This window comes from Ciconia boyciana, chromosome 3 (assembly GCF_034638445.1).
Source record: "Ciconia boyciana chromosome 3, ASM3463844v1, whole genome shotgun sequence".
NCBI lineage: Eukaryota > Metazoa > Chordata > Aves > Ciconiiformes > Ciconiidae > Ciconia > Ciconia boyciana.
In genome coordinates, this window is record NC_132936.1 from 40,965,964 (window position 1) to 40,992,428 (window position 26,465).

At 38.6% G+C, this 26,465-nt stretch overlaps 1 protein-coding gene across 2 annotated transcripts in view; it reads left to right on the plus strand.

Moving 5' to 3' along the window:
* Nucleotides 1–496: 496 nt before the first annotated feature.
* ZNF292 (zinc finger protein 292) overlaps nt 497–26,465 on the plus strand; it is a 57,591-nt gene continuing 31,622 nt past the window's right edge. For both annotated transcript variants that reach the window (XR_012041407.1, XM_072855416.1), the window contains exon 1: nt 497–683. Coding sequence is in view for 1 of the 2 variants with exons in the window: in XM_072855416.1 (XP_072711517.1) it covers nt 522–683 (162 nt within the window). In the remaining variant the exon portion in view is untranslated. The remainder of the gene's footprint in view (nt 684–26,465) is intronic.

Below are 26,465 nucleotides of genomic sequence, written 5' to 3' on the forward strand. Positions count from 1 at the left end.
TAAGGCCCCTGGGGAGAGCCACAGCCTCGCTCCACGCAACGACGGCCAGCAAGGGGAGTGCAGCTCTGGGACAACCAGGCCACGCGTAAACTGTCGCCACCTTTGGAGCTCGAGGGCGAGCGGCGAGGGCCGCCCTAGCGAGGCCCTTCTGCGGCAGGCCCAGGAGGCAGGGCCGCCCCGCAAGCCCAGGCCACCGCCATTTGCTGCCATTTGCCGCCAAAACCCGTCGGCGGGAGGGCGGGGAGGGCCGTCACGTGGCCGCGCGGCCGCCGAGCGCGTGGCGTCGCGTCACGTGACGCGCGGAGACGCACCCCCTTCTCGCTCTCGCCCCTCCCCGGCCCAGTCCTGCGCCGCGGGGGACGGAGAGCGCGCGCGCGCGCTCTCCCCCGTCTTCTCCCGCACGTGACCCCTCCCCGGAACGTGGCATTGTGTAATCACGTGACCTGGAAACGGAGCGGGGGGGGCCGGGAGGCCGAGGCAGGGAGGGGGGGGCTGCGTACGCGACGGAGCGGGGTGCGAAGATGGCGGACGAGGAGGCCGAGCAGGAGAGCGGTAGCCTAGGTGGCGACCTCCTGGAGCTGCGGCGCCTGCGGGAGCGGCTGGTGGAGCTAGAGACGGGGCTGCGGGAGAGCCCCGAGCCGGCGGTGCAAGCGGCTACCGAGTACTGCAAGCAGCTCTGCCAGGTCAGGCCGCCTCTTGCCTTCCCTTCCTTCCCTTCCCTGCCCCCGCCCGCACTCTCCCCTCCCCCGCCGGCTGTGTGTGTGCGTGTGCCCGGCTGAGAGGGAGCGCGGGGGGCGGGCGGGAGCAGCGCCGCCCCCGCCGGGACGCCGGGGGGGAGCCGCAGCCAACGGCCCGGTGCGGCGGTTGGCCCGGGCGGGGGAGGGGGCGCTGGGAGTTAGTGCTCCGGGCCGGGCCGGGCCGGGCGCCGCGGGGCGATTGACGCCGCCGCCGCCGCTCATTGTGGGCTGAGATGAGGCGGCCCGCCCCCCTGCGCCGGGAGCCGCTCCGGCCGGGCCTGTAATCCCCTTCCCCCGCCTCTCCTCCCCCCCTCCCCGGCGGCCGCCCCGGTTCTCGCGGTCTCTAGGCCCCTTTGTTGTGCTCTGCGGCTCGGCTTATCGAAGGGCCCTTTGTTCCTGGCGGTGGCGGACCGAGGGCCCCCCCTCCCCGTCCCCTTCCCTTCGGCACCCCTCCTCCCCTGGAGGCGAAGCGCGGGGCGAAGGGAGGGAGGCGGCAGTCTGGAGATGGGGGCTCCGCTTCTCCTCCGAGGGGCCGGCGAGGATCTGAAAGCCCGTCCCGGCTCCCCTCTGCACGGGGCTCCTGCTCTATGTCCGAGTACCCCGCTCCTCCTCCCCCTTCCCTATCTCCCTTCCCCTCTCCCTTCCCTATCTCATACCCTAGGGGGATAGCGGAGTTTTCGCCACCCTGGGAAAGAGAAGGCGGTGAAGTGGCGGTGGACTAAACTAAGTCGCCAGTGATGGGTGGCAGGTCTGCGATGCTGCTCGCCGTTTTCTCGCCCTGTCAAGGGAGCGCAACCCCACCTCAGGAGAGGGCTCCTGAGCAGTGTCACTGTTTGAAGCACCATTGTGTGTAATTATTCTGGCTGTGACTGCCGTCGGGAAAAGGCCTGCTTCCCGAGGGCTTGGGCTGGTCCTGAAGCAGGGGTGTTTGCAGGTGTTTCTTCTGAACTGGTGACCCTGCTGAGTATCCCTTTCTAAACAAACTTTGTGGTGCTAGCTCTACAGTTAAAACAAACCGCTCCATTTTAGTCACGTATGCATCTATACGTTGCCCTGATTTCTCTCAGATGTCCTTTCTCAGCTAGCATTAGGTATGACACAAGGCATAAAACAAGTTCTTAAATATTTTAGGCCACAGAAATTCACAGAAACCGCTACTTCTGTGGCTTTACTATGGGTTTAATAGTCTATCTGATAAAAGTGATAATGCTTGTTTACGCATTACTGTCACCCATTCATGGAATGTAGGCAAATTATTAAAAGGTGGAACGGATAAGAGTGAATTCACACGGTCGGTTTGAATGGTGTTTTCTTTGTGATTTTGTATCTGTTTTCTTAAAGAGTTGATTCTTGGTGGTAGCCATTGTAGCATGGTAATTTACACCTTTGTCACTTCTGCATTAAACTGGGCTCTACTTTTTGCTAACCAGGGAGATTTGCTGCTAAATATTTTAAGCATATTCCTTTCTCGTATTTTATTTCATGTGTACGGGAATCGTATTTCAGGTTCTTTTTCTCCAGTCAAAATTTATCATATTGTATTTGGGTAGAATGTCCGTGTAGATGCACAGAAACAAGACTGGTTTATGTTGGTTCAGATCACTGTGTTCTCAGTCTATTTAATCTTTCTGCCTACTTTCTTAAATTCATACACTGGGAGGTGGAAATCTGGCTTTCGTGTCTCTGGCTCAACCTCTAACTTGTGAATGAGCTTTTCATTGAACTGAAGTACTTGGGTAGGTGGGAACGAAGACACCATCCTTGACAGGTACAGAGTAGATTACTGGTGTGTAAAGCAGAATTATCACGGAAGTTATGGTTGCGTGTGCTTAGTGAGTGACTTCAGTAATTGACTAATTGATTTAAAGTTTAACAAAAAATAATATTCTTATTATTATTTTAATGGCTTTTGCAAAAGTCCATTGCAAGGCCCAAGTTTACTAATTTTCTTAAAAGTACACCTTTTAAAAACAAGTATCACTGGACAAAACAGTTGTGTAGAAACTGACTTAGATAAAAATCCATGCTGTTTTGAAATGAGTTACTGTCCCTTCTACACCAAGATTTATAGGAAGGCTGTATCTGTTTTTGCAGGCTGAAGGCTGATGTGTAACACTGAGAGTTAACACATGCCATTCAATATTGAAAGATCCTGCTTTTCAAAGTTTAAACCGAGGTCTAAACAGATGCTTAATGTATTAAATAGTGTTGTTGTTGGGCAGATATTTTTTATACTGGTTCAACAGAGATTTTTTGAATCTGTTCACCTGTGCTGGTGATGCCAAAATACTTATTCAGCCTCTTCTACAATTTTAATCCTTTATTGGGGCTAACACAAAATAGCATTTATGATTCAAATAGTAGGCTTAGCTACTTAGCTTGCACTGCATGACAGAGGTTACAGAAAAGTCATGTAATAGTAAAAGCCATCTCAGAAATCTCTTTTAAATAAGTTTAAAGGCATCTGCCATGATTTCTAGCATAAAGTCTTTGAATATATATGCATGAAAGAATAATTTGACTGGTCATATATACAAAACTTAGAGTCTTATTTATATTTAAGTCTGGAAGTGCAGCGCTGAAGAAGTATGTTAGTGTTTATGTCAGTATGATTTCACCTGCCTTTTTTTTTTTTTTCTGTGCTTAGTTTCTCGGCATGAAATAACTACACAGAACTTGAAAAGTCTTGTGTCCTTATTTTATTTTGCCAGGTAGTGACTCTGGAGCCCAGCAACCACATAGCTTGTTGCCATAAATCAACTTTTAAATTTTTTTTTTTAAATGAAGTGAGTAGCATAATGTTTGAGAAATAAGCGTATTTTCATACACAAGGAAGCTAAAGAATGTGCAGTAGAGCATTGAAAGGTCCTTTGGTTCAAAGGTGAATAAGGGATTTAAGTATTCTACTCTAATTAAATTAAGTGGGAGTTGTATGGTCAAATCCCTTATCTGGTTTTGAAAAATCTCAGTTTGGACTGTTTCAATGTTTATAATCCAACAGTGTAGTACAAGTGTTACAAACACAGAAAAACGAGATCCCTTGTACCTTGACAGAAGATAAAATTATAGAACTGTTTTCTTCTCTTGTAAGAATAAAGTTTACTTTGATGCATTTTATATGCAGCATTTAATTAGCTATAAATATTTTTGTGTTTTGCTGCTGATTGCACTGTGAAATTATGCAATTATTCTTAAATTTTAAGGGGTTTATAGACTGGACCTTAATCCTGTACCATATCTGTGTGAATGTAGTTGTGTTCACCATTGTTAGCATGCAATAGAGAGCATTATTTTTAATTGTTATCAAGTGAAATTCACATCCGTACGGATATATGTAAGATTACTTTTTAATTGTGATTCATGCTCTTCTGTTGCAATTTGGTAATTAGCAATTCTGTGACAAACGGTTATGTTGTCACAAACAATATGTGTGCAGACTGGGGCAGACAAAACAAGTATCTTCAGCTGTAGCGACTAAAAATTGAAAGTGTGAATTTTGCAAGAATTCAGAATGGTCCAAAGAAAGATTGCTGTTCTTGTCACCGTGTGGTGGCTGATTAGATTCTTTTCAAACTTTGCTCTTAAAGGTGATTGTTCATTGTGTTCAGTTAGAAGAGACCAAAACATTTGGGTTTTTTCCCTGAGAGAGCTAGGTGAACGTGATGCTGATGGGTGTATCGGAGCTCTTCACTATGGGCTGTGTTCCCTTCCAGTTGGTCATTAACCAATGTAACCTTTATTTTCTTAAATACCAAATTGCAGGCTGGTAACAAATTTTCTTTTGTAGCTAGTTAGCTGTGAAATCTTTGTGGTACCTCTACTTATCCTGACTATTTTTCTGTAGCTGGCATGTTTCATCTTTGAGCTTATCGGTCTTCCCTCCATTGTTATTTTTGACTTTTCATCTCTCTTCTGAATCTGCTTCTGAGGTTTTTTTCTTTTCTCCAAAACTGTAAGGTGGTCAGGTTTGTTGTACTAATGTACAGGTTGTCAACATATAGTGAGTCCAAAATATTTGGACTGTTGTGCTATCCTTCCTCAACAACTTTGCCTGTACTTTTTGTCTCATCTGTTGGTTGTCTTGTCATGTCTGCCTGTTATGAGAAAATCCTGTCTTAAAATATGTTAACAAGTGTGCTTAGCCATCAGTAGACATGTTAATAGCCTTCTAGTGTAGACAGTTTACTAAATATTAACCTAGGATCTTCTTAGCACTAGCAGCAAAAGTGTAATGCTGATGGAAAAATGGGGGGGGGCATGCGAAGGTTTTTAGCTACTTTAAAAAAAAAAAAACAAACAACCAAAACTTCTTTTAAAAAAGCTTGGTTTTAACTGATGTGACTGCATAGAGTTTGTTCCTACTGTTTTAAACTGATGTTTATTGTGTGTTGAGGTACTAGGGAAGTATTAGTTGGGGAACGTGCATATTGGTCCTACCTTAAGGTCGTACGCTTTTTTTGTGTGTGTGTGTGTGTGTGCTGACATGCTAAGAGTAGATCTTGGTAATGTTAGGGAATATATACTGTACTAATCCAAATATAAGGTGTTGCTCCTAAAAGCAAACAAAGATAGCTCTACATAAAAAGCTTTTTTAATTACATACCTGTAATCAATATACTATAAAGTTACAAAGTTTTCACTAATGATTTGTTGCTGTTGGAGTTTAGTCCTGTTTTCTTCTCTTATACCTTACTACAATTGGCTTTCAGTTTTTACACCTCACAGACTTCACAACTTTCTGGTGCTGTCACCCTCTTCACTGTTGTCATCTTCTCCCTTTTGGTTTCTGTATTCTCAGCTTCCTCTTCAGACTCAAGATGACAGAAATAATCTTCAGTTCTGTCCATAGAATTTGAAATAAAGTCTGTCTTAAACCTGTTAGCTACAACTTCTGGATTTATCCAAACCCAGTCTGTCTTAATCCAATGACAAGTAAGTGTTTCAGTAGGCTTCTTCATTTTTTTCCTGTAGGAATTAGAGTATGATCCCTTGCCAGGAGTCTTTCTGTATGTAAAGACCTCAACAGTCTTTGAAAGGCTTATTTGCTATTTCATTAAGCACCTGCAGTTGTGATGTCCTTCCTCCTGATGTGACTGTAAGATTGGTGTTCACTGATGGTGAAAAATACCATCAGCAAAATGTCAGATGCCCTTTTAATACAAGTAGAAAACATTTCATCTTTTTCTTAATGTCACACCTGGTATCTTACTCCAGACAACATTCATTGAACTCTTCATTGAGTGTGTAGGTAGACATCCACCATTGATTTTGTTTGGCTCAACAGCTAATAGTGATCTTTACATAATATAGTCACAAACTGCTGGAATGTGAATGTTGGTAAGGTTGCTATTTTTTGAGTTTTCAGTTTAATGATTTCCTGTGTAACCAGGTCTCTGTCTCTTCTTTTGAGTATGCACAAATTCTACAACTTCTTTAAGTAAAAAGTGTTTTCTTTTGAGTCCAGTGAGTGACTTCTACACTGAGCCTAACCTTAAATGCTTCTGTTTTGGTGTTTTCATCTTTGCACATTTGCCTCTACCACACTGTGTTTCTTCCTGGTCTCACAATTGCTAGATTTTTCTGTATACGTTACCACGTGTGTAAGATTTCCATCATATCTTCTAATACTTTTCCATTTTGCTTTTGTACCTGTGACCTCCAGATGATCTGCTATTCAGGGAGAGATATACAGCTGCCAGAAATCACAAGGAATCCATTAAACTATAGTACACCACACAGATTCCCAAGTGCATGAGGAAAAACAACTGTCATCACTGTGTCATCTCATGCAAACTTTAAGCTGCCTCAGGCATTTTTGTGCTCCTTCATTACTATAAGACCTGCCATGTCAAACAGTCATTATCTTATTGACCTGGTGGGGGTGCGGAAATGACCCCCCCTGATTTTCTAAGTTAAACTACGGGGAGTCAGGAAAATTGTCTTGCTTTCAAATAAATACAGTGTGTGCATATCTGGATGTAATGTGTATGCGTTTAGAAAAAAACACCCTCACTGTTTAGGGTAAGTCTAACCAATGAGTGTAATTGTTCTAGTCCTTGCCCTCAGTAATGGCATCAAGCCTCAGCATCATGCCAGATTGGAGCTAGTCTTCATTAGAACTTCTGAGCTCTGTACTGTAAGTTTTTATTAATACAAATTTTCCTGTATCAAAGTAAGTGGATGTGACTGAAATAGTTTTTCTACTTGTGTAGAAATTTTTTCTACTTGTGTATCTCTGAAAATTAGAATCTCATTGATTTGCTTTTCTAATCATCCTCATGTCTAAGCTTTCTGCCATGCTGTCAGTCCTTTTTTTTTTTTGTCGTGATAATTTTAGTCAAATATATTTGAGCATGAAAAGTACCAAGATGTGATATACATGGATTATTTTTTTTCTTTTTTGAGATAGCTAACATGTTCAGGCAGCAAGTTTACTTCAGTGTGTGTTTAGCTCATGTCTTACCAAGTGTAATGATCTTGTAAAATGTAGCTTTCTGTAGTTTATTTGAATTGTTTCCCAGTTAAGTATTAGGTTACTTGGACAACCAGAACTGGTGCAGTTAGGTTTAGATGTGTGTTTTCTTTATAATCTGCTTATGAAAAAAGCCAAATCTTTAATAACAGCCTTTTAATATTATCGTTGGGCAGATGAAGGGAACCTTAAACTCATTTTGGTGACAGTTTTCATCTGCTGTAATACATATCAAGTCTCTTCATTTTTGTAAATCACCATAAATGTAAAAGGAATTATTTGTATTCTTGATTTTTGAATAAATTGTTTCTTCTGTGTTTAAAAACTCCTTAAATATAGGTAGACAGTTAGGAAAGAACACATAACAATGTTGTGTTTTAGTTTTGAAAACTTCCCTTTTGAGCTATCTGGTTTTGGCAGTATTTTCCCCATATGGAACATGTATCTGGAAGATATCTCAGTCAGCTAGATCATGATTCCAAAGCAGGATTAATTATTGGTAAGCTATAGCTACAAATGCTTGTTTAACCTGTTCTCAAAAATTTCCAGTAAGAAACATTCCAAGAAAACTCCTTGAATAATACATTTTAGTTCAGTTATCTTTGCCTTCAAACATTTGTTTTGTTTGGCTTTTTTTTTCCCCATTACAGTCTAACTTGATCTCTAATCTCTTGTTGCAATTTAAGACTACTGTGATGTATCCTATCCTATGCAGACATGGAAAGTAGCATATTCCTTTTCTGTTGGAAGCACCCCTTAGATTTTCAAGGCTATTTTCAGTCTTTCTCCAGTTTTCACTTTTGTGAACAGAGTTTTTGCAGTCCTTGATTTAAAATTTTTCCCTTTTCCCTCCCTTTCCTTTTCACTTTGTTACTATATCCTTGGAATCTATGTGGTTTTGAAGTACTTACCTGCAGGGAAGGCAACAATCTAGTAAGAATTCAGTAAGAAGGTGACAACCTATGTAAAACTTAGGATTTAAGTACTTTTCCTGTAAAACATACTATTTATCCTTCCAAGTACAAATAGTCTGGAGAAGAGCAATGGTTCTCAAATCATAACAAATGAAGGTAGTTAAGAAGATGACAAAATGTAGATGGAGGGATTAAAATTAACAAAACTTCAGAATCTTTACAAAAGCTCACCTTTCTCTGTAAGGTGCTGCATATGATACTAAATCAAGCATTCCCATTAGTTACTGTGGGAAAGAAAAAAGCTTTCAGTTCAGCAAATAGATACTTAGTTTCATAGTTACCCTGATGCACAATTTTTGCTGGGTTAAAGTTACTTGATGCTTTTACTAAAGTTATTGAGAAAACCCCTCCTATCAGCAAACTACCATTTCTCTAATACTTTTAGCCAAAAGTTAATACTTGCAGGGTATGAAGTGTGGTTACAGTTAGTTTTCCTCCATAATATCCTTGATTCTTATTGCCCATTCAAAGACTGTGAGGCATTGTGCTTTACACAGTCCTTCAGCCATTAAAAAAAAAATCTGAAGAGCTTACTGTAGACTTCAATTTACTCATAGTGGTTGGCTGTAAACAATAGCTGCACATCTATGCTAGCATAACTAAACATGTTAGGTACTTTCTGTACTGGCATATATATTCCTGCCTTTTCCTTTTCCCACAAATCCAAACTTTTTTCCCCACTTTTGAACAATATATATCAATAATGTCTAGGTCGCTTTCTAAAACTACAATTGTTGAAGATTCACTGTCTAAAAAACATGAAATATTGACTATGGAAAATATCTTCCTTATTGTGCAGGACTGTACAAGGAATATATATATTTGTTAATATTAATGTTCAGTAAGGCATCTCATTTTATCAAAATATCCACAGTATGTCTCAGTTTCTTGAAAAGGAAATTATGTATCTATTTGAATGTTCAGTCTGTTTTCTATATTTTGTTAGAGAACGGATACCTCAAACCATTGATCAGGAGGGAAGGCAGCAAAAAAAAAAAGTGCTCTTCTAGGGAGTCTTTGCTTCCATTGTTACATTGTGATATGTATGGAGCATATCTTCAAGAAACAGTGGTCCTGGCAGTGATTTATATCTATCAAAAATTTTTTTTAGTGTTGTTTTTAAAGGCCTCCATATAAATTCTTGAGCAGTTGTAGTACAGTGTGTATAATTCTTTAGTTTTCATGAGGGGAACGAACATGACATTCTTATGCCATCAGCTTCTCTAAAATGATTATGTAAACAAGTTGCAAATTTAAGTTTAAATAACAGGTAAACAATAGGACTTGAAACTATCTTTTGAAATAGTATTCCCCATTTTATTAGATCTGTGCTTTTGCATATGTTAAGAACTTTGTCTCGTGTTTTAAGAAATGTGCAGGTGTTTTTTTTGAGGTGTGGAATATTTTTTTTCTATTTGTCTTTCCAAATATGCATTAAAGAGAACTCCATGGTATTATTTTTGGGATCTTTCATCTCTAAGGGTAAACTGCACTGCTTTCATTTGGGAAGAGTTAATCTAATAACATCTAGTACTTGGCAGAACAAAGACATTCAGAAAGAAGGTATATGTAACATCAAAAAGGCAGTGGAGCTTTATGAAATTATTCTGTGAAAATAGGCCTGATCTAGTAGGAAATTGGACTAAACTTGCAAAAACATGTGCCTGTAGTTTTTGGTAAGAATAGTTTGATCAAATTTCTTCTCCATCTTCTCTTCTGTAACGGTTGTACAGTCTTCTGGTATGTAATATTCTGGCTTCATGATTCCCTGTATGAAGCTGAAGTAAATTAATCTTTCATCAGAGAATCAGGAAAATCCTGTGCTAACTAATGTAGTTCTCACTTGATTGTTTTGTTAATTATTCTGAGCTGGTAACACAATTCTTTGTCCTTATAGGGACTCATGTAATGTGAATGACTTCTGCCAAAGCTCCATGCAGCTTCAGATACTGACTCCTAGTGTTCATTCTCTCCTAACTGCTGGACAGATGCATTTGTTGCTTTGAGAAACTTAACTCCCTGCAGTAAAATTCTTTAGGGTAAAGACCAGTCTTTATTTTGTAACTCTGCTGTCTTTTGGGTTATAGCAGTTATCTTAAGGGTTTTAATTTGAGCTGAGAGTGAGTATGGTGTTGCTTTCTCAGTCTCCTGTATATCATAACAGAATTTGGTAGGACTCCTTTTGTCTTCTGTTATTCAAAATGATGGAGAGAATTGATTCTGGTGAATAGATAAATCCTGTTTGATACTTATGTATCTAATACATTGAATACTGTTTTGATGAATTCAGTGATCAGGCATTCAATCAAATTACGAGTAAGGAGTTCCTTAGTCTTGTGATTCCTACTTGTCTCAGAAGCTTGTGATAATACACTGTTTTATAACAGAATGAACACAAGGACGAGGACAAGAAGAGGTGAAATGTTCAGAATCACAAAAGACATAATGTGAACTTAATTTTTACTTTAATCATTGGAGGGCAGCTCTTACAAAGAGAATAGCTGGGATAAAAAGTAACTTCTGATTATGAATCCATAATAGAGAAGATGGTAAAACTTAAATATCCCAATTCTACAGACCTGGAACTTGCATAATGTTCTAGTTGAAACTGGCATGGCAATTGAACCCTGCTTTTGGATGCCCAGACAGACTTCATGAACCACATCGGTGTGATGGCAGGAGCTTTGAGTTCTGCTCAGGGTTGATAACATATTCAGGGGAAAGTATAATCTTGGCTCCTCTCCTTCCTCACACATGGACACAGTGGCAGTACTTGACACTGGTAGAAGGACACAGTTGGTTATTAGGTGCTGTGTGAATCAGGTAGATGTTGCCTTGTTCTTTGACAGGAAATGTAGATCAGATGGAAGCATCCTTTGGGATGCCAATTTGACTGTGCTGAATAGACAAGCTTAAAATGGCAATTAAGTAACCTTGCTACTGAGGAAGAAGACTATCAAGTTCTCATCAGAATTAGGTTTGAAGTAGCAGTGGGAGAAGTTGCATTCAGCTAATACAAAAATGTAACGCAGATGAACTACAGAAATATTTGTAATGTCTCATTTCAGTTGACTGAGAGAGCAGGTTCAAGTCACCTATATTGCAGGAAATGCACGTATTTTTAGATTAGACACAGTTATTTCTGGCTATCTTCCTATTTTTAATCTGCCCATATGCCTGTCTGATAATTAAAAGAATAGGTAATTTAGATTTCCTGGCAGAGGATAAAAGTTTACTGTAATGAACATCCCACCACATTCCTGAAATGCCTGTTTAATAGTCAACTGCTGAATATTGTTTTTAACTAAACAGACTAAAATATGAAGGTTGGGATGACAAGTTCACTACTTATGTAAGGATGCAAGAGAAATCAGATACTAGTGACAAGATCAGAAAGAGCATATTGAATGCAAAATGTTGAAAGATTAAAGGCAAGCCTAAAAAAGGATAATTTCTACTACTGTATATGGCAAAATATGAGGCTTAATGGAGTTATTTCCTGTTATTTTAAATAATTTACTTGTTTTCAAACAGTTTATGTATGTAAGGGGAGACTGTCCATTGATTTTCTAGGTTTTTCTGGTTCTTTTTCTAAAACTAGCTGGGTTTTGAATCTTAAGGAAAATAGTGACTAAAGAATAATGGGAGGAATAGCACCAAGGTAATTTCTCTTTTGTTTTCCCTCTTTTAATTTAATAATTAGTAATCTGAGCTCATGCAGTATGTTCAGCATGCCCAGGTGAAAAACATACAAATTGCTTTTGCCTTTTGACATTTGGGGAGAGAAACATCCCTCTATCACTTAACAGAAGGTTCTATGTTTGGTAATTAACTTTCCAGAGTCAGTTGTCTCTCTTCCTTGCTGTGTTTTTTGTGATGTTTTCTTGGTGACTGTAGATGACACAATTACTACTCTGAGAGTTGTAGCAGGGCACCTGCTACAAGTAGCAAGCTTTTCTTCTGTTTCTGCTTCCCTATCTGCTGAGGTGCTTTTTTTCAGACCTTCCTCAATGTAGACTCTCCTTTAGAAATGTAAATGTAAATGTTTTTGACAGCATACTTATATCTGTCTTGGTTTTGTATCTGTAAATTGGGGGCAGTGGTACTTCCCTGCTATTCAAAGTTGCATGCATTAGAAGACAAACCTAGATTTTTTTTGTTGTTGTTACTTTATCTGCCTAGTGAAGTAGAAATAGTTGAATAAGAGGCATGGATAACTTTTTATGCTTGTGTGCTGAAGACTCAGGGCGCTAATGTCCTTACAAATTGAATTGTAACAATAGTTTAAAAATCTTCAAAAAGTTAATCTTAAGGGTGAGTTTCTTTATGCTGTCTATCATCATTACATGGATTCTTCCTGCCATTAGTCTTAACTCTCTTTACCAGAGATGTGCAACTGTGAGAGTGTGAGTTAGTCAAGTAGTTGTAAAGAACCATCAAGGTCATTAACACCTTAGGTAGTGTGAATAAATGTAGGGAAAGGAGGGGGGAGTTCAAATAATCAATGTACTCTTGCATTTTCAGAAGTGTCAATCTGTTTAGTTATTACACATTCATGGTAGCTAGAGCTGCAGTGAGATTTATTAGAAAAGAAATAAAAATAAAACTTCCGTGAGGGAGACCTAAGTAGATATGGTTATTTGGGGACAATCTTTTTAGGCAACAGTCAAAAAGTAGCTAATGATAATTCTTATTAACTTTCTATCTTTCCTCAACTTTCATGTTTTGTAATTTTCGGGGAATGATATTCAAGAACCTTATTTTGCATAATAAACTACTATATATAGTGTATATATAGACACTATATAAACTACTGTATAGATATATGAATGTGTAGGGATTGAACAAACTGAGAAGATGAATCATTCATTGCAGGGTAGTTGATCACCTTTACTGGATTTCAAATGTATTCTCATTCTTTCTATTAAATCAAAATTAATTAGAAGTTAGTATCAGTTCTTTAACAATTACCTCTTCCGTGTGTATGTATTTCTCTGAACTTACTTACTGTTGCCTCTGAAAATCTCCAGGAGGATAGCTTTCCTTCAGTATGAATGTAGGCATGAGTTACTGCAAGATAAATGTATGTATAAGGCTTGATTTCTTGCTGTTTCTGTGCATCTCCTTTTTCCTTTCTGGTGAGGCTTAAGCATAAAACTTAGATCTGTATCTTTGTATTTTTGCAGTTTTGCCACAAGAAAATTCTGCAGTTATAATTCAGTTTATTATTTGTGTTCTGGTTTGATAGACAACATTTCAGATTTACATGGTTGTTCTGAAAACTCAGACTGAATTAAAAAATGAAGAGGATAGAGGAGAATCTTTATTTTAAAAAAAATGAGGCTTCTAGATGGGTAGAATTTTGCAACACTCTTGCTGATTACCTTTAAAACTGTTCAGGAAACGAGTACTTGAAAGTATTTGAGACACCATTTTTTTGTTTAGATAACACCTAACCACATTAGTTCTTAACAAGCAATGGTTATCTATACTAGAGAATGCATACCTATGTATCTGGGTACTGAAGATACCAATAATAATAATCAGTGCCATTGTGTAGGTGGTACTTCACTCTGAGGACAGAATGGAGGGTGCGGTTTTTTCCTGTGGAAGGAGAAACGCTGTAATAGAGACAAGAGTATAAAAATATACATGCTCATACACTATAACAAAACTACTTTTATTGTTCTGAATATCTCTCTTCAGTAGATGAACGAGAAAGTGAGTGGTTGAAATAACAGTTTTCAGATAATGTAACATATCTATAGAAGATATATGTGAACCAAAATAGTGGGTGCCTATACATTAACAGTCTGGGTCAGACAAGAAGTTCACTTTGAAAGTGATCTTCTGATCATCCCTGCTTACCACACTTTGTTTTACATTGTGAAGCACCTTTGCAGTGTGGAAATTGAATGTATTTTGGGTGAAACTAAACCACAGTCTGTGCTGCAGAAGTGATTGCAGGCAGTCTGCTTCAGCCACTAGTAGGTATCCAGTTAATGGAACCAGCTGAAAGCTAGTCCGAAATAAGATCTCCTGTGGTGGATACACTGGGGACTTGGGTTCTCAGCACCAGCTTTTCTGCTGTATGGATCCAGTCCTTATGTGGTGCATTGCATTGAAATGCTGTAGTCATTGTGAGCTTTTTGTTGACCAGCACTTAATTGCAAACTCAAATTTTGGTTTTGAACTTCATCTCTGAATGAGTTTGTCTTGACTTCGTATTTCTTGGACTCACTAATTCAGTACTGACTAATCTTGACTTGACTTGACTTTGCTTTCAGCTGCAGGATAGAGAAGCTGATGGTGTTAGTATGGGGGTGTAAAGTGTAAAAGCAGATGGAGTTTTCTGTTTGAAGGAAAAGGAAAAAAACAGTGAAGAAGATTGGAACTGCAGCCTAACAGTGGAGAAGAGGAGTAGTAATGGGGAAAAAAATTGGATAGCTCTGCACCATGCTTGCAGAAATTGAGAATGAAAGCAATTGCTTAAATACAATCTTGTAGTAAGTGATGGAATTAAGAGCCTGGCTTCAGTCCTCTCATCTGGCACAAGTCAGTATCTCCATTAGAATTAAAGCAACATCAGCTGACTCTTCAGCCAAAGGCATCTTGGCTTTCTAGAGCTACACTTTGCTTAACAACTTTATTGTGAAACAATTCAGAAGGCACAATCAAAGTAAAAATAGCACATCAACAACTTAAAATCTTGAAAGGTTTTAAAAACTAAAATTGAGTAAAAATTGGTATTGATGTTCTTTGATCATAACCATAACTTAAATACTACTTGTACACTAGAAAAGATAGTCAGATTTGATTGTCATCCTTAGTTTTGTAAATGCAATCTCATGTTCTGTACCTGCTGAAGTTTTGCTGTTTGATTTTGGTTTGTGTTATATTCTAATAAGAGCTCTCACAGCACTTTTCTAGCTACAAAGTCAAGATAACAGTGCTAAGCCTTGGTAAACAAATACTGAGTTAACTAGTACCAGTTTTAATTTGCCTAATTAAACTGCTTTGGAAATGAATTAGAAGTTCAATGCTGCATTGACTTGTTGTAAAATGACCTCTCTGTGCACAGATCTAAATAAATAGAAACTGATTTTGTTGACTTACATTGATATGACCTGGTTCTTTATTTTGTCATATCTGTGAGGGCAGCAGTATTTCAGATGGTGCTGTTCTGTCTGATGCTTGTAGTGGAGAGATTTGAAATATCCATGCTTTTCTATGTAAGTTTTGTTCTAGTCTAAAAATCAGTTTGCCTGTAGAGCATCCCAACTAAAAAAACCAAAATGGAAACAGGTCATTTATGTTTGAGGTTCTTTGTTGGAGGCAAAGGTGAAAGGGAAATAAAGATGGATTATGATTATGGTGATAGGGAGAAATGCCTTGATCAGAGGTTGTCATGCCACAGAGAAAGGAAAAGATACTCATCTCCCCCCACACCCTGCTTTTTAAAATGGGCAGGAGGTATGATGGGGTTCGCACTGTATGTAAGCATTTAGCTTACTCTCTTAAGTGCTTTAAAAGTCATCTGTCATAGTATTTGTTTCTAATGCCTTAAATAGTGAAGTCTCATGGGGAAGCTGAGGTAGACTTGGTTTAAATTAGACATTGTATTAGTAAGGGGTTTTTTAACATGCATAACTAGTTCAAGAGCTATTCAAGTTTTTACTTGAATATTCTATTCGATTGACAGCTTAGTTGGGTAGTCTGTCCTTGTACAATGTAGACATAAATGCTGGTTGCATCCCACCTACTCCTTAGCTGCCTCTAGCCTCTTCCAATTAAAGTGCCTTTCATGGGAACCTTAACGTAACAACTTTAAAAAAAGTTGCAGCAGTTATCAAAAGACTCCTGCTTTTTATGTGGTGAAAAGCTTGTTCTCCATCTTCTGGTAAAACACTGAACAACAAGGAGGAGAGAAAGCAGATCACACACACAAAAAAAAAAGGTGGTCTTCAGCTCTAGGAGCTGTAGATCATAGAAGGTGAGAATAATGGTATTTCAACACCTGTAAAGATTGTTTTGGTGCCCCTTTAGGATGTAACTTTTCTGTGGGACTTCACAAAGAGATCATCTGATACTGATGCATTGGTACCAAAGCCTCTTGACTCCAGAGATGTCTAAACTGGGATATCTAATTTATTTTTAGTATCCCAACTATTTCATTAAAAAGAAAACATGTTATAAGGCTATTGTCAACCAGTCGGTCCATTTTCCTCATGGTACAGAAGAGAGACATCACAGGCAATGTTGCTGCATTCACTTAATCAAGTTCTGATAGTCTGGAAATGCTTCTTGAACCAACTCCTTTTTAGATGCTGTGGGGTTTTGAGGACATGACTGCGCAGTGCATCATCTTTTGCTCATTAGTTGTGCCTACTATCATCCTAGTCATTTTGTAATTTACAGTCGGTTCTTGGGGCAGGGATGATTTCAGCATTGCAAACCAGGACTAATGCTCCACTTTGAAAGGAGACATCTGTTCACTTACTTACAGGTTTGTTTTTATTCTACCAGTTCAGTTCCATGACTGACTTTTCATTTGATTCTCTAATGGTACTGGCACAGGGCTAGAGTTGCACAGAAGAGTTGAGGCCAAAAGTCCAGCTTAGTTTGTAAACTGTCATAAATTACACCTTAAAAGTAGACTGTTATCAGCTTTCCAGGAATTTGAACAATGCAATTTACATCACATGCTCAGTTCTTTAATGGTTGTAGCAGCCAGTGAGATTATGCTTCAGGCTCACAGAGTTTTACTCTGAAAAACACAGCCCTCAAAAATGAACTTCATTTGAATGAGACGAATATCTAGCTCCAGCCCAAGAATCAGCATATTATCTGTGTTTCCAGGAAAAAAACCCTTTTTCTTCCCCTATTGTTAAGTCAGAAGACATCATCAACATCACGACTGTATACCTAGCTACTTGATCGCGAATACAAATCAAGTCATCATGTTCATCGTGTTTCATCTCTTAGGATTCAGGGGCTTTGCCATGAACTAAGCTGTCTTGCGATTTGTAGCACTTGATTACTCTCCAGTACCCATGCTCTGTTGCTATTTAGGGGCTTGTCACCTCAGCATGCAAGTTGAGAAATTCCTTCTTGCCTATCCTAAAAAGAATAGAGAGCATTTAATCCTGTTATCTTTATTCCTGGAAAGCAGCGTCTTATACAGTGGATATTCAACATTTTTTTACTCCTTTGATGAAGACATTTTATTTCTCACCATATTGTTCTGAGGAGTTGGTTTATGTATAATACCTTTATTTTCATATTGCAGTTTGAAATAGTCTAACCCGCTGATCTGTGAAATACTTTTTGTTTATATCTATCTCCTGTAGATACTTCACTAGTGAATCTATCAGTATTTAAAAGCACCGATGTATTTATTTTTAAAAGAAATGTGTTCATCTTGGGTATCTCAAAGCAACCGTATAAACCTGTATACTCATGAAATGGTTTTTGAAGCTTCTATATCTGATGGGCTAGCTGCCAGAATTATACTGAGATCTCAAAATATTTTGGTGTCCCTAGGATCAGGATGTATGCACACCCTTAGTGTGAATGTATCTAGAAGAACTGTGCTTGTGCACAGTTGCCTTGCATGCTTCTGTCTTGGAGTGCTGCACATATGAGATGCCTCAGTATTTCTCCTTTTAAGATACTGGTCCCAAATGCAAGAGCTTTCAATGAGCGTATTTGCTGTGTAGATTTAACTGATGGAGACTTTTCAAGTTTGAGCCTAGAGTTGTGTCTGTGTATGTGAACAACACCTCTTGCAGAACCATGGATACTGCAAGAACTTTACTAGTTTAACAGATATTTCATGGTGCTCTTAACTCCCCTGGGAAAGGAAAGTTAACAGTTTCAAATGTTGTTCTATTTTCTTTTGAGTAATAGTTAAGCAATTAGTTGCAACTCATGACTACCATACCTAAAAAGTCAACAATGTGAAGCATATGCATGGAAGGTACTGTTTCAGGGAGAAGCAGATAGGTTTTAATTTTGGAAGTGAAAACTGACTTAGGATTATAGACCCTTGGAGTTAGTATGGGGGGCTCTTTAATCTTACTAATTGGGCTATTTTTGTAATTGAATAGTAGACAGCTCCTTTGTTGGAGAAGGAATACAACAGAGAGAAATGATCTAGGCCTACTAGTCAGACTTTGAAATCCCTATGTTCAATTAGTGATTATCTGCAAAGTATGGACATAAATGAAAAAGGGAACAAAATGACATACAGATTCGTGAAGGGGAAAAAGTATTTTTTACAAGAGATACAGTAAATCTCACTTGTCTGAGCTTCAGTAAAATTACTTTTGAAATGTCAAAAGCAGAAAGATGGCAGTTCAAGAATGGGAAATGCATAGGGTACTGGATAGTGGGATACAGTGGCTGACATTTCCATTTTAATTTCAGTTGAAGTTTTGGTAAGAGTCTTATAGCTTACTTTCAGGACTACATTTCGATTTTGTAATACAAAACAGAGGATTGTGCTGGTAATACAAAGTTGGGAGGCATCATCTGTTCTTTTCTGTTTTCTTCACAGGTCAGTATGGCTGCATTGTCAGTGTTCTTCACATTCAGCAGCAATCAGTTAGCATAGGAAGACTCTCTGAATAGGCATGATAAGCATTTTCATATCCTTACAGCTGCCATGTCTGGCTTTGCCAGGTTCACTTGGCTCATCATTGTGTGCTGTAGTAACTTGGACATTGACAAGCAGGAAGTATCTTAGCTTATTATTGTGCATTACCTTCTTAAAATACAGTTGTTTATATTTGAAAGGTAGTTCGTGCTCATCTGAAGTAGTACACAACAAATTTGAGGAAGTGAGAGCTGAAATAATTGCACGCAGATAGTAACATAGAGCTTTTAAAAGTCAGAGTATTAAAGTTACCACTCTCTTTTTGCACCATTCATTAGCTGACCACAGACAATATATTTCATGACCTGATGGAAATAAATATATACAGCCTTGTGTTTCCCCAGTTTGCATGGAAAAAGAAAACTACACAGATGATGAGTAGCACTTGAGCAGTACTTACGTGGAGCAAACAGTTCATGGTACTACAAATTCTACTCCCTTTCACTTTTTTGTATGTTTTTAAAAGGCAATGTCTGGCAATGGGTCTGAGTTTATAACAAGATAATAATGGAAGATGGCTGTTTCCAAAGAACACGTATGAATATCTCACTCTTCTTGTCTTATCATCAGATAATAGTATTGCCACAGTAAGGTGCTTTATTCCTTCAAATAAAAAAAACCCCTGTTTTTTCAGGATACTGACTGACCTTTTACTTCTGTGAGAGGTGTGTATCTGGCATTCCAAGCTAAATTAAGAGAATTGTCTGCTTTTCCCAGTATCTGAAAAGTAACATAGGATTTTGACAAGAAACATCTTTTCATGTTCTTTTTAGAAAAGGAAAAATACAGATTTTGGCAGTTAATGTTTTTGAACTAACTCTTTGGCAAGAATAATTTGAGATTTTTCTCATATCAATCTAGTAAACTCAGTGTCTTAGACAAACTTTAGACATTCAAATACAGAAAGAAATAATGGATACATCTCTTCCCATGCTTTTTAATTTCTCTTCCCTAGGTTATAATCTTCTAGGGAGGAAGAAAATACCACAGATCAATTTTATGTATTGTCTCACTACATCAAGAATAATGAAAATTTATCAGAACTGTTTGAATGTAATACTATTTGTACAAGATTGATTTGAAAACTGAGAAATAAAGCAGGTACAGACTGTACAAAATCAGAGAAGGCGCCTGTCTAGTGCAATGAGAGTAATTCTTTGGGGCTTGTATCTAGTCTTGTTGCTTTGCCAATGATGGTCGAGTGAGTTGCTCTGGACAGGGTGCAGTTTCTGCAAGAGAACAAGCAACTGTCAGTTGTCTTCAGCTGAGCTGGTTAGTAACATACTGAGGTCACAGAAGAATACTGAAGTGAATTAGAAAATTAACTCAGAAGACTCTTTAGAATGCAAAGGGGAGAATTTTAGCTTTATGACAGGTGAAATTCTTGGTAGTTTAATTACTAGTCATATTCAGTTCATAAATTATTAATTGAATGTTTACGAAACATCTGCGGCCAGTTCTTAACTTTCATACTGTTTTAGAGGACATTCGGGTTGCTCATTTCAAAAAGTGCATTAAACAAAGTGGATCCAAGTTGCATGCTTTACAGGTATTATCATATAGAATATAAAATTAGGGAACATAGAAGCAGTGCACATGTCCTGCAAGGCAATTATCGTGGAAGTTACTGCTTGTTAGCTACTATTAGTGTTGTTCAGAGAAGAAATCTGATAAATCTGCTCATGTCATCCTACTCATTTCATGCAGTAATTTAAGAGTCTTAAGACAACATTTTCCTGAAGGGAAATAATTCTACTTTCTTTGCTTTGTGCTGGCACAAGCACTTGAGTCTACACACTGAACATGTTTGGGGATCTGATAGGACTTAAAACTTGTTTCTTGCTGATTAAGGATTAGCCCTGGTCATGGATTTTCTCAAGGTCTTAATAGCCCTTTCTCCATAAATGTTAGTTAAAAGATGATAGAGAACGAACATTAGGAAAATGTCTATGCGGAGTACAAGTGAAGCTACTAGTAAGCACAGAATCACAACTTCTTTAAACTGTCAGTAGCATCAGTAATGCTGAAAAAAGAAAAGAAAATACTATACTCTTTATGGGAGTTTGATTTAGACTTTTTTATCAATGAAGATGTCATTCAGTATTATGGACTACTGCAACCCATAGGAGTGGTATAACTCCTTACTGGAAGCACTGGATAAAATCCTTTTCACTTTACTTTCAGTCCTTGTTCTTTAAAGCATATTAAAAGCTTGCACTGCAGAGAGAAATTAAAAAAGCTGTTCCTTCTCAGTTTGTGCAAAGCTGTTCTTTCCACCATGGAGTTGCATGTGGAACAATAAAGGAATGACAGTGTTCCCATACCCTTAAATTGGAGGAGACAGAAAGACAGGGCAGTGAGCTGGGGTCATCTCTACCCTGTGTATCTTGGTCTGTTGTGGGAGCTGGCAATGGTCTTGTTTTGGGATTTTTTTCCCAGAGTGTTGGAAATTGTAAGCAATAAAGACTTGTGATGTTTGCCTATGCAAGAAACTAGAATTACTGATTTAAATGATCTGTATACTGTGCTGCTTCTTCCAGATGCTTCTCAGGTTTTCTGTTTTGAAACCGTGATGACACCTCATAACGAGAGGGGCAATGAAGTCATTGAATTCACAGTACTGCCTGACTTGATCAGAACTGGTGTTTTGTGGGGAAGGGCAGGTTGTATGCCATGTGAAGAGTTGAATATCTATCATTATATCAGCTAACATGGGGAAAAAAAAAAATCCAAGAGCTAGAAGTGGTTTTCTTTTAAATGAAAGCCAAGACTTCTGTGGGCTGTAGGCCCGTGGATCAGGCTCTAGGGTCAATTTTGTGGCCTGGATCAGTGTATTGGGACCTGGTTTTGCATATATTTTTGTGCACATGCATATACAGGAGGATGTTGATGTCATTTTCAGCACAAAATTAGCTCTGTTCTACTAACAGATACTGCTGTCTTGATAAATACCTCTTTCTGAGATATTCTGTGTTTTATGTAATCATAAGCCTCTATTTCAAGTCTAGATCTTCAAGAAAATACAAACAGTGACAAAATAAATCTTTTCACAAGCTGCTAATTCTTAAATCAAAGCATGTTTTATAATAAAATATAAGTGTTGTGATAATAGATTTTACATGAAGTTGGAAATTTATCAGGATACCAAAAGGTGGGGTGGCTTTTGATTTAGATGGTCAACCAAAATTTTTTATTCAAGTGTGAAGTGTTATGACATCACAAATTAAATACTAAATAGTCACATTTTAAACTAATGTCTGCCTTATGTTCTTGCAGTTGCTGGCAGTGTGATGTAAATAATCAAAACTCCTTTAACTTTTGTGGTGCTAGTACTTATTAAACCTGCGAGAGCTATTCCTGTACTGAACTACTTGCTGGTCACATTGACAGGTGGAATAATGTCAGGGGTTTTTTATTTAAAAATTACAGATTAGTTTTGATTCCATGCAGTTTGAAGTGAAAGGTTGTGAGCTTGGCTTACATGCTTCACTGATACACTCAGTATTTAACTGTGTTTGAATGGGAATAAAGACAACATCAAAACTTTAAAAAAAAAAAAGTGTCACTGAACACCCTAGGTTTTCACACCCTCCTTGATAACTATTTTTATAATTATGTAATATTATTTAGCTTAGCTATTTAGATAATATGAGAATTTGATGGGTTTGTGTTGTTTAAGAGTATAGGTGTTAACCGTCATATTCTGTGGCTGGTGTCTATGGGTTTACACACACAATGAATGTGAAGAGTCTTGCCTCTTTTTTTGTTGGGATTTAAATTACCTTACTTTCTGCCACACTGAGGGGAAACACAACAGTCTTATCTGAGAAAGGAGGAGCATTGGTGTAGCTACTCTAATATGAAGCATGAAGTTTTGTTTGCATTCATGCAACAGTTTGGCAATAATTCCCATGCATACTAAGTAGCACAACTCCAGAACATACCAAATTTGATAGGAGTCAATGAGAAAGGTTATAAATTGTAAATTCTCTCATGCTATTGTAAATGCTTTATTCTTCGTATCCCCACTATCAATAAATAAATAATCTCCTCCATCCACCAAAAAAAGTATACAGTTTTTCAAATTATATAAATTATTCCCTGTTTGGTTTGGCTTATTCCAATACTGCTGAACTTAAACTTCTTATATGCCATAGAGTGTACATTTTGCTATATACAATTTTCAGATGCCACAAAGCTGAGTTTTGAACTTTACTCACATGGTATGATAGCCAAAAATGTTCACCATGTATGTTAGCCAATGTGGTTGTCTTTGGTTTTTCAGAGTAATTGGTAATGCGGAATTTAGAAAAGGAATAGTTTTCTTACAGAGGAACCATAAGACTCAAGTAAGTCTGTTTGAGTTGTTACAGAAATACTTTACAGATAACACACCTTAAGACTGCCATCTCTGAAACTATGTTAATTTCTTAAATTTACTTATATCCCCTTTAGTTATGTAGCTTATTGGTCCAATTTGTTTTTGCAGGTAACAAGAAAAACTGTTTGGTTTGAGAACAACAAAATTATCATAGTCCCAAAGCAAGAAAAATATAACTGAAAGGAGATTTGTCTTAATATGATAGCCTGTGTATGTATTTGCACATATGTGAATTGCATTTATATTTATTTAAGACAGAGAAACTTCTTTATCCTTGAAGTGTTGCTAGAGGTTATGCCCCTGCCCCATCCAGTTCAGTATTTGGGTATGTGAAGGAGACTTCACCTAGTCTTTTTTTTTTTCTAGGAAATTTGTTGAGATGAAGTGTTCCAGAGTCATTGCTGCAGTACCTTAGTTCCTTTGCTCAGACTGCTACATCCTCCATCATCACTACTGGCAACCTTTGTTGACATTCAGTTCTTGGCATTTTCCACTAACAAACCTCATGTAGATGGGCTTTCTACCCAGGGGTGGAATCTAACAGACCTTGACCGCACACTCACGGTTGCAGCATGCTGTCTGGTGACATTGTGCATAAGCTATTCTTGAATACCTGTTTGATGTAGGTGCTCTTTGTATATGGGTATGTATATGCCTTCAGTTTGCAGGTAGTCTCCCGTTCAAAATGTTTCTTGTTCTGAATGATCCCTCACAATCTCCATGCAGACCCATTATGGCTGTACATTATTCCTGGCATAGCATATTAAACCACATTACCGTGATAGACCTAATCTACCATGCTGCAGTCCATACTTTGGGGTTGTTGACATTCCAAGGCATTTAGCAGAGTTTAGTAAGCAATGTCAGCTTCTTTTCTCCTGATCTTGTCTTTAGGATGTCTTTGTTCTGGATCAAGTTATGGTATATGTCTTCTTCCCTTCAGTCCCTTTAATCCTAAGCATCCAACTCTAAACCAGTCCGGAGTAGTCAGTGGAATCTGGTTTGACTGAAGTAGTTACGGTGTCAGGTTCATTAGGGCGTACAGCATCTCTGCATCTTCCTCTATATGATGATACCGAACTCAGGATCTCCAATTCATTTTCATTTGCTCATGATCCATCTAAAGATACAAGCTGTGAATGGCTCTGGTCATTAGACCGTACCTGCCTTCTTCACAGGGGAGAATCTTAAGCCAAGAAAAAGGTTCTTAAATCATGTGCATGGTTGATATGGGAGACCTGCTTCACTGATTTTCTTATGTTAGCCTCTTTCTTGACTGTAGCCTTCACTTTCTTTTGACATTTCTGTTGGTGTTAACAGAATTGTAGCCATCCTTCACCACCTTTGAATAAAGCCTGCCCTGTTTTCTTGAATAAGACCCTTTGATGGTTCCTGTGAAAACAGCTGCTCTTGGATCAGCTGGTTATTGACTGGTACTGGAGGAGTGGGTAGTGGGGTTGTGGTAACTGAAGGGGAGCCCTGGCTTTGTGGGAGCATGCTCCACATGAACATGAAGTGGCAGAGTGATCTCACTGAGAAGTGCTGTCACTCCTGAACCTGGCTGTTCGCGTGGAGCTCAGTCATCACTTAGCTACCTCTGCCGCTGTGGAAGTTGACTTCACGGAGGGTGTTCTTGCAGCCAGTCTTTGTGTACAGCTCCTAAAGGCTCATCTCCAGGTAACTTGATTGTATCAGGCTTGTTGTTTGGACTCTTCTCCTGTGTGAATGTGCTTGAGGAAGGTCACTGAAGTAGAGGTTTTGCTCGTTACTGGAGTGGTTTGAGAGGTGCAGCTTGCCTGTGTGACCACTGTCTGTCACTTTCCCTGCCTCTTAGTCCCTTGGGCTTAGCAGGGAATGGAAATGGCAGTCCGAGGCACGTTCTAATGTATTCAAGTAAGCTTGCCTGATAACCTGCAGGGATAAGAATCTGATCCTAAGAGCTGAAGAAACATGTAGGTGTGGACTGTACATGTGAAACTCCAGTTAATAGTAAATAATGCCTTCTTTTAGTATGAAACATATTTTTAACACAGCTTTGGTATTGCAAGGCTAGTTTTAGCAAAGAAGGTTGCTTGGTATAATCTTTGAAAGTAGAAAAGCATCCTCTGGTGGGTGCGTTGCTACCGCAACGTTCATGTAAGCGTTCTAATAAAGATTGAAAAAGAGAAAGTGTATTGTTTGAATATTACCCATGGCTAAATATTTTCTACAATTTAAATCACAGATATAATACTTACTGATTTTTATTGTACAAATTGAAATTATTCCATTTTTTGAGCATTCTTGACTGCATAAGCTGCTGCTGAAATAAAATGCCCATTTCAGTCTCACAGAGGAATGAAACTTTGCTGCTGTGCTCTGAATACAGTACTTGGCTTGATTAACAAGCATGTCCTGACTAGGGAGATAAATAACTTAATGAGGCCCAGGGCTGGGGGTAAAATTCTTTCTTTTTATGGTTGTAAGCAGAGCACAACAATGATTCATTAAGCAAAGCAGAATGAATTTGATTTTCTTTGTACAGTGGCAGTGCTGCATAGTCTGGGGACATCCAGACAAGGAAATCTGTCATACTGATGAATACTTTTGAAGGGCGTGGTGGGCATAAGTGCTTAATATAGTTCATGTAAAGGCTTGAAAGTGGCTGATCTATATATACGAGATAAAAATAGCACTATTTAATGCTGAAATTAGTGCCACTATGTTACAGTGCAAACTTGTCTGCTTGCTTTATACAGCGAGTTTGCATCTGTACGCAATGCTTTTAAAGGACAGTATTGGTAGTAACAGTTCACCAAGGTACCAAATGTTTTTTGTGAGGTGGTGGATTCTGAGAATTTGTCAATGTGTTGATTATATCTACTTTTATTTTGGTTTTGGTTAACTTCTACTAAACCTCATATTTTCAAAATTAAATGTTATTTGCTTCAATTTATCCTTATTAATCTGGATGTGAATTGGAGTAGTGTTGGTTGGGTTTTCATAGGTTCTGCAAGTGCTTTTGTAGTTCTTTCCCAATCCAATTTTCTGATATTAATGACTACATGATACTTCTGTAAAGTTCCTAATTATCTGGAAGATTTCCAGCTGGGTTCTGTCATAACAGGCTTGTGATCTTCAGTATCCTCCCTTGTGCAGATCAGATGGTGGTACTGCCTAGCTGGAGGCTTTTTAGCATGTTGACTACCTGGAAGGCCTCTCTTTCCTGCCCCATGAAACTTGAGATCTTCTGATCTGGTTGTTA